The sequence below is a fragment of the Cheilinus undulatus genome, linkage group 15 (genome assembly GCF_018320785.1).
Source record: "Cheilinus undulatus linkage group 15, ASM1832078v1, whole genome shotgun sequence".
Taxonomy (NCBI): domain Eukaryota; kingdom Metazoa; phylum Chordata; class Actinopteri; order Labriformes; family Labridae; genus Cheilinus; species Cheilinus undulatus.
Window position 1 is genome coordinate 27,338,047 of NC_054879.1, and position 9,166 is coordinate 27,347,212.

Below are 9,166 nucleotides of genomic sequence, written 5' to 3' on the forward strand. Positions count from 1 at the left end.
TCCTTAAAGCTTTTTCTAATGCATTTTAATTGCTTTAATTGATTTGTGGTAAAATATGTAAGCAGCTCCCTCCTTTTCATGCCTTCTTCTTTGGCATCTCTACTTTATTGAAGGTCTTAGCCTGGCTTAACACAGCCCAGAGGTACTGGGCTTACAGTTTAGGTTAATGGGCCGGACCCGTGTTAACTTCAAGCTAAAAGCAAGGGCTTGCTTTTTTTCAAACAGGCTGCATATTTCAGGATTTACTTTGGGCCTGTTTGCTTTTATTAGAGAGATAGGACAGTGGATAGAGCTGGAAACAGGAATGAGAGAGCGAGGAATGATGTGCAGTGAAAGAGCCACAGGCCGGACTTGAACACACCCTGGACGACCTAACACTCGCCATTTCTGCAATCAGAAATGGCGAGTGTTTATGTTTGGCTGTCATTGCTTAAAAGCAGGCTGGACCATGTTTTTACTGAAGCACAGAGCCCATATCAGTGTTTAACTTTGGTGATTTCAGGATTTACTCAATTATATTTTCCTCCTGCTGAGCTACAGCAACTTTTATTTTTTCCTCACACTTTCCTATATTTTTAACTCATCAGTCATTTTTGAACCTTGATTGACAATCACTCACTGATAAATCTAAAATGTTGTCATTAGTCTGGAAGGTTTTGGATGTTTTTTTTTTTTTTTTGTAAAATACTAAGAAAAACAATAATGTTCTGTGATCCTAACTGAAATTTTCTCTTTACTGTGACAACATCCATAAAAACACACTGAAAAGTCTCACTATGCAGCCACATATCTGCTACAAGCACAGCCATTTTTATTATTAGGCAAATGACGGGAGAAGCCCGGGCCTTGGGCTTCAAGGGGCCAAAAGATAGAGCTATTTTAAGTGTGTATTAAAGAATGAGGCAAATGTGTTCATTATTTTCAGTGATTAAAAGTGCAGTACATTAACGGAGATAAATGCCCAAAAGGGACTAAGAAAGCTGATTGTCCAAAAAACGCCCCATGAGAGGACCCCTGGCCCCAACGGCATGGTCCAAGAACTTCAAAAATCCCCAAACTGTCTTTATATCAAGCTAATTATAGTGATGCAGATCCATATAGACATACTAAAATATTAATTTGATGGCCCATGGAATAAAAATGTAAAATTTGTGGTAGAAGAGCATACATAACACCAGTGTGGACATTATTATTTTCTGTATTTTAAAAGTTACATCTACCTGGAGAAATATTGAAATATTTCAATGTGATGAAATTGAGTTATGATGCTCTTCTTAATAATGTTGAGCATTTACTGTTGGGTATTTGTATTTCACGTGTCCTTTAGCTCTCTGTCTGTGTTACCTGAAAAGAGAGGCTTCAAATATTCTCTTGCCTCACTTCAAATGTTTGTAACTAAGTGGATTAGGGCCTCAGGCCTCCAAATTCCTATAAGTACTCCTGGCTTCAAGCATCTAGACCTGGAAGCTGAGGCACTCCAGAGAGCGAGGGTCTCGACTACAAGAGTCAAGAGAACATTTCTGCAGGAACGCCTCTGAGATGCAGAGGAGGGAAATGCAGAACAATGAGGAGCATAACAGCTCTGCCTCTACGTTGTTTGAACTCTTCCCCATCACTAAGCATCCATACACACATTAAAACAAAGTTGAATTTAAGAGCCGTATGCAGGCAAACACACCGGTAGCTGCTTCAGGCATCTCTGCATAATGCATCTGCTTTTGGAAAATTGTTTCTAGACCGGAACTCCCTTATCCGTCAACTTTAAACACTAAGAACTATAAGCATGGAAAAGGGAAACTAGGAATAATCTTTAATAAACTGTTGCACAGCATCAGGTCTGAGACATTTTCAGAGTTTCAGCTTTTTGTTTTAGGGCTGAAAAAAAAAGTAAAGGGACTACTACTGGTAAACAAATACTCATCTACTGAGTAGAACTCTGAACCATCTGCTGTGGTCTGTCTCTCTCTCTCTCTCAGTGTACTTTGTAAACACACACCAAGTCAGGGTCTGTATCTTGCGGTTGAAGCTCCCAATCAGCCCTTCGCAGGGATCATTAAAACAAAGCTAACATCCATAACAGGCCACTAATTGGTTTAAATTCAATCAAGGCAGCACTCAACATCACAACACACACCGTGTCACAACTCACATGCACTAAAACACACTGTGGAAAACAGCTAGAGATGAGCTGCAGTTAGCTTTCATAACACTAATATTTTACAGGTGGTTTCAACATCAGGCAGGTAGGCTCCCTGAGGCAAAGGTGGGCAGCAAATGTGAGATATGTCTCAATATTACTTCAACAATTAAGATGGTTAGTGAGAATGTAAATACGGAGCTCAGGGTGCATAAAAAGATTCAGTCTGAACAATTATAAGTGAAGGACCCCTGGCCCCCCTCCTGTTGTTCAAAGCTCCCAGAAAAGCCTCACTAGTCTTCATATCAGGCAAATTATAGCAGGGTAGATGTTAATAGACACATAAGAGCTTTAAATAGTGGATTACTGTGGTAAAATGGCACAGAAGAACTGATTTTACACCTGCATACATGTTTATTACTATAAGTTAGACCTCACTTTGACACATTTAACTGATGAGACTTTACATTCGACTTTTACTAAGGCTGTCAAAAGATCTAAATTTTTATCACTATTAATCCCTTTCAGGGCTGGACCGAGAAGAAAATGTGTCCCTGGCATATTTGGCTCAAACCCGCCCCTCACAACGGGTCGTACATGATATAACTGTAGACACCATTTCTTTACATAGAGCTATGGAACTTTTTTTGTCTTTATTTGGACAGAATAGCTGAAGAATGACAGGAAATATGGGGAAATACTGAGGGGAAGACATGCTCCAAACAGCATCAAGACCAGGAATCAATCCCATGACCAGTGCCTTTAGGACTACTACTGTGCACAGGTGCCTGCTCTACCCACGGAGCAAAAACCAACCCTCTAAATTTGATTTCAATACTTCAAAAAAAGCTACTCTGCTTGAATTAACATTTGATGGTGCTGTGGATTTCAAGATAAAACATATCGGCCCATCTGGTAAATACAGGGTATGCCAGATTGCCAGTCCAGCCCTCCACTCATTGAATTTTACAATTCCAGTATTTTGCATTTTAAAATGTTTTGTGTCTTTTTTTTTTTTTTATATTTCTACTTTCTTAAATTAAGGGTTATTTACTTCCTGTGGGGATACAGACATTTTTTTTAAATATCACAGAATATACACAAAAACACAGAAAAAGGAAGTCATTATGGGTTGAAAATTAAATAACAGATCATTAAAGAGGTTCAACAAACTCTTGACTTGTCCACTGGTGAGTTTTTTTAAGTGAAATGAGACATTAAGAAGTAGAGGTGGATTTGTTTTACATCACCGTGGCTGAAAAGGAGAAGGTGACGCACCTTAACCAAAGTGTGTTGAAAAGGACAATAAAGCATGTGACTAATCATGATTTTAAAAAATAGTGCATTAATTGTGACCTTAAATAATTGCAATTAGCTCAAGCAGAGAAATGCTTTAGATATTTTTTCCCAAAAGTTCTGATTGCTTTGGGTGAAATGGAGAAGGGGCTGTTATTGCTCTTTACCTGGGGTCTCAAATGATGAAGAACTGACCTTGTGTACAATTTATATATTGCAAATATTACTGGGTGGTTAAATCATTTCAATTAAGTCCTTTTTTTTTTTTTGCTTTTTAATCAAAAGTGTAGCCTTCTCTGTGTCTATGTTATTGTTATATTCATATTAAATTTGTATTCATAATATTTCGGGTACTGTCAATCAGATCACATTCTAATTTTTCGGCTCTCTGATGTGCATTTTTAATTTTCACATAGCTCTAAAATATCTATTTCCATATTTATAACGCACCAAACAGAGAAGAAGAACGAGAAGAACTTAAGTCTGTCTGACTTTTATATTTCCAAACATGCTCAGCCAGGCCTCAGTGAAACCTACAGAGGTGTATTGTGATGCCAATTCTTCTACAAATATAAAAATGTTAGAAGGAAAATTACTGAAACTCGAAAAAAAATACACAAAATTGCAAAAAAAATGTCACTAATTACATGCAATGTTTCTGATCTGCAACATTTTAAAAGTCCTGCAGCATCAGATCTGAACCAAAGCTGACCCATGCTAATTTTTCACTCTGTAGATTGAGGGGAAATTTTAAGCTTTATGTGTCTAAAATCCTGGAGGTTTACATGTGATAGAGCAAGGTTGTGCTCCAGTAAATACGTCAGTGTGCCACCATTTAATTGATTAGTTTATACGAAGCTGGTGCGCATGTGAAGCTGTTACAGATTTCTGCAGTGGAGAGAAGCAACCTGTCAACCATGAAATCACCAAACAACAAGATCCACGCTGAGAGAGAACCTGTTTTCCCTCTAATGAAGACTCAAGCAGTAAAAGCTTCAATCAGGGTCATTTCTCTGGTATCAGCCTGCGTAAACACACCAAGAGATTCATCTGCAGGGAAGCACTGACACGAAAAAAGCCCGTGTTTTAGGTATTAGTAATAAGGGCTATGAAGTAATATTTAAAGAAAATTTGATTTACAGGTATCTAGGAGGATTTCAGGTGTTCGTTTTGAATTTGATTCTGTGCGTAATACCTGTGCGTAAAAATGTTCCCTTGTAAATCACTTGGTTCTGGCTCAGTGGGTTTAAATATTAGGTTATACTGGGTGTAGTTCATCTTGTTAATTATTGTATTAAAGGGGTTAATCTTCTGGATGTGGCTGTAGAACTTTTGTGAGGTCTAACTAGCTTAACCGTTCCGCTCTTACAGGCAGGCCGTTAAATATGAGCCTGGTTCAGATCCTGTGCCTCCTTCACTCATGCCCGCGTCTCTCAGCCTAATAAACGTGTTATACGACCAGCCGGCTTCCAGTCTCGCCTGCAGCTGAGTAAAAAATAAAATCACTCCGTTAAGGATTCCTGAAGACCACATAATCTGACCACAGAGACTCGCTGTTCCCGGTCAGCGCCAAAGCGGAGGCTTTAGGACCCGAGCAGGACCCGCTGGACCTGGCAGGAACCCGGCCGCTAATGAGCGGCACCGGAGGGGGCGAGGGTCCGGGAGCAGGACGATTCACTCAGCAACAAATCCTAAAAGTGTCCGGGACAAAACCCTCGGGGGGAGATGAACAGAGAGACTTTTCTGCGCAGAGGAAGCAGAGGTGATCAGGAAACGACAGCAGGGTGTTTAATGACGTCTGGACTGGTGTTACTGGGAAAAACAAGGGCATTTTAAGATATTTCAGTGTATTTTCAAATGAGATACTGGGAAAGATCTTCATGTCGATTTTATTTTCTTGATGTTGGCGGGGGAAAAATAGATGCCAGGCCTAATGCCAAAAGATCGGACAAGGAATCATCATTGTATTAGTTTTATTTTATTTAATGTTATTGTTCTAAAAAATCAAATGAAACTGATATTTGTTTGATGTCACGGCAACAAACATAATTCCTAGACCCCTAATACTGAGGAAATCATTGTTTTAATTATCAAAAATTCTAGGTGAACTCCCTCACAGTTTGATTTCTACTAGGACAAGATTCAAGTTTCACTTTGCGCTTTAAAACAGACAAAAACAAACATGCTGGTCGCCATCAGCAGCGCCAATCAAGGATTCATCTCATCTCCTTTATTCAACAACACAGCACTACAATACCAGAAATCAAAACAGTATAAGAATTCATATGATGTAATTATGCTTAGCAACCCTCCCTAAACTTGTATTTTCAACCATAAGCGCTTTCAGAGCAAAGAGGGGCCGTGCGTAAAGATGCAGCGCCCTGGAGGTCAGGCTGCACCCGGCCTCAGTCTGAGCGGCGCGCAGGGGTCAAAATCACTTCTGTTTGTCTCTACCTCCCTGCAAAGGTTTAAAAAAGCTGAATTTCACTATCGAAACTATAAAATATATTTAACTGAACCAGGATTATATAAATTATAAGTGATACAACTCGAGCTTGACATTTTCTAATCCTCATATCGTTTTTTAAACTACTAAAGTCTATTTTTATTCTTTCTTTTTTCTGTATTTGTCAGCTGAGGTTGTTTTAAATGTGCTGTACATATAAATAAACGGACTTGGCGTGAAAAGGCCCTACAAACCCACAGAAAATCAATCACGGCGACTCCTGACCTTAAAATCTCAAACCAAACACTTTCTGGCTCATGCAGGACGCGCAGGTTTTTACTCTCCACGTCTGTTATTGAAATTATATTCTCAGTGATACAGCATATTCATCACTGCGTGATCACATCAACAAGAAACGCGCGAGACTTCACGGTTTCATTTAAAGGTGAAAGCGCTGAGCTTGAGATCACAGTTGAAATAAACAAGAAACAAAGCTACAACAGCAAGCTGACGAGTGGTGTTAGTGATTAAAAATACACATGGATAAATAAAAGCAACAGTTCATGCGATAATTCCACTTCTGAAGCACGTGCTCTAAAATTAACACTGATTTTTCTAGATTTTTACACCTTTTGTGCCAACAAAAATTGTACAACCCCTCACTGTCTTTGTGTTATTAATGTTTGCCAGCACATTTTTACTCTCCAAGATTTACACCCATGCATTTTCCCTACTGCAGAGAACAATTTCATGCCTAGTCTTTATTTTAATTCTAAGACGAGTAGGAGAAGGTGATATCTTTGTTTGATTTTTCTAAGTGGCACATTTTTGCTCCAATGATTACATTTTTCCTTTAAACCTTCAAATCTGCGCGCACTCAGGCCTGGAAATGTGACATTTTTGCACGAAGCGCTGAGCAGACGCTGTCAAAACAAGGTTAAACAATTTTACGCACATGTCAGGAGCCATTTACCAGCTGCGTAAAATGTTACTCGACATGTTAGGAGGGCGAAATGAAATGCGGCTTGTTGGATTTGGTTAATTAAGTCGTGAAATTATCAGAAGCCTCGTGCAGGCCTGGAGTCCAACTAAAAACAAGCTGCGTCTCGACAGATACAACTTTTTTTCTTTCCAATGTCTCACGTTGGATTTCACCAATTTGACCTGTGTGCTGTATCAAAGCCCTTCCCTAATGCATTTAGAATGAAATGTTGCGCTTCACCAAAGAATAGTCTCAGTAAAGTGCTCAGAGTTGGTTTAAAAAATGTTTGGGAAACATAAAAATGCAGCAGATCTCACTTTTTATCGTAATGTGGAAAAAAAAGTACGCACATGACACTAGTAATTTGGCCCATGTGACAATGCTGTGCCATATCAAATTAGGTACAAGACTGTGTGCTAAATAAAGTGGGTATGTGTTCATGTTTTATTTTCCTTAAGGTGGATTTTAAGAGTGCCACCCCTCATTAGCTTTCTGGAGCTCCTTCTAAACTTTCTGACTCTTTGGTTTGTAAACAAAGTTAAGGATTTACTTGATGCATGCTTTTAAAATCCTATTCTTGACAGAAGAGAACATGACTGACATTCTCCACAGGCCTGCAGGATTACAGTCTAAATCTACAACAATAAACCTTTTTCTCCTTGAGTAAGAGCACTACAGCAGAACTGGACCTCCCTCTCTCTCTCTCTCTCTCTTTCTTTCTGAGATTTAAAGAGAAAAACACGCTACGTCCACACCGAGGCCGTGGATCTTACTGCTACATGCTCTGTCCTGGGTTCTCATTGAACCTGGAGCCACGTTTTCATCGCTCTGTGATCTACCGGAGCTCGGGACATTTAAACGATCGGTGTGCGTGGTGCATGTCTGCGCACTGACCCGGGTCCATATCCAGACAGTGCGCCGGGTCCTCTCCGTCCGCGCCGAGGCTCTCCATGGACAACTCCAGCTCCTTCTCCTCCCAGCCCCGGAGCTTCCTCTTCTTGTTGGAGCCGATCAGGGCTTCCACGGAAAACGCGTGGGCTCTCGAGCTCAGAGCTGCGGCAGATCGCCTCCTCTCACTCATTTCTCTCAAATCCACCCTAGGGGGGGGGGGGCAAAAAACCCTCTCCGTGCGTCCAACGCAGTGATCGAAACAGAAATCACACGTCAGGGTTTACAGCGAGAAGCAAACTCACCAAGTGTCCAAAGTAATCCCAACTGTGACTAGAAACGCCGCGTCAGACAGCGGAGGGCTGACCGTGCCATCCTGATCGTTTGGATGCGCTCTGCCGCTTTGCGCGTTTCTCCGTGTGTCCACTCCGCGTCTTTCTTTTTCTCTTTCTGTCCCCCAACTTCTCGCTGATTGATACTCACTTCTGGAGGAGTTTTTTTTTGCCAGGCGCAAAGGGGAGGGGCTATTGAGTGCTGTCAAACTTGAACAGCCAATGAGAAGAGAGGAAAGAGAGCGAAACAAAGTGTTTTATCCAATGGAAGAGGAGAGAGACGCGTCCTAGAAGAAGAGCCTTCATCAGAAGTGAAGCAATCTGATGAACTGATCACATATTGATTCATGTTTGAGAAAAAAAATACATATACTGGGTTTTTAAAAAATTAATCCAAATCACCTTTACGCATGAATTTCCCCTCCAAAAATGTAATAAAATCCTAATATAACCTTATTTTGATTTAAATTTTTGAAAATTGATCTCACCCGTCCTGCTGCATCTCCTCTTTGACATCCAGCAGCTTGACTTCACCTCCAGTGAATGTCTGTAGATCCAGAGTCTGAATTTGACGACCAGGGATGGAAACCAGGGCCTCACGTGCGGCCTCCCTCACCTCATGGCAGTCACTTTAATACTGCCTGTCTGTTCTCTGCGTGTGTGAGCCCCTGACTGCGTCATTAGGTTGGATTGAAGGAAAAGTCACATTTACAGCGTCATTGTGTCACAGCAGAGCAGAGCAGAGAGGAGAGGTGGGCACACAGAGGAACGGCGAGATTAGCCAGAGAACGGTGCGTTACGGCTTTAGTGCGCGCGTAATTCAGCGGATCTGCAGGTCAGTGACTGAAAAAATACACTGCAGATAGGCCTTTTGTTTACTGTAAACAAGAAATATAGAAAATATATAAATATAGATATATAATATAGAAATATAGAAATATAGAAATTTCTATAGATTGGTATTATTTAAAAGTGGATGTAAAGATTTTAACGTTTAACTTCCATCAACGACCTCTCGGGTCGTTTTTCTGTTGGCTGAAAAAAATTTAAGGCAAATGAACCGGATGCACTTCACGGGATAGAAG

The 9,166-nt window shown here is 40.5% G+C and overlaps 1 protein-coding gene across 2 annotated transcripts in view; it reads right to left on the minus strand.

The window, feature by feature from the left end:
* The window catches only part of tbx15 (T-box transcription factor 15), a 57,230-nt gene extending 49,041 nt beyond the window's left edge, over positions 1–8,189 (minus strand). Inside the window, exon 1 of one of the 2 annotated variants that reach the window (XM_041806547.1) lies at positions 7,756–8,189. In XM_041806547.1, coding sequence (XP_041662481.1) covers positions 7,756–7,942 — 187 coding nt within the window. In that variant the 5' untranslated portion in view covers positions 7,943–8,189. The remainder of the gene's footprint in view (positions 1–7,755) is intronic. The other variant, XM_041806548.1, reaches the window with a different exon arrangement.
* Positions 8,190–9,166: the final 977 nt, after the last annotated feature.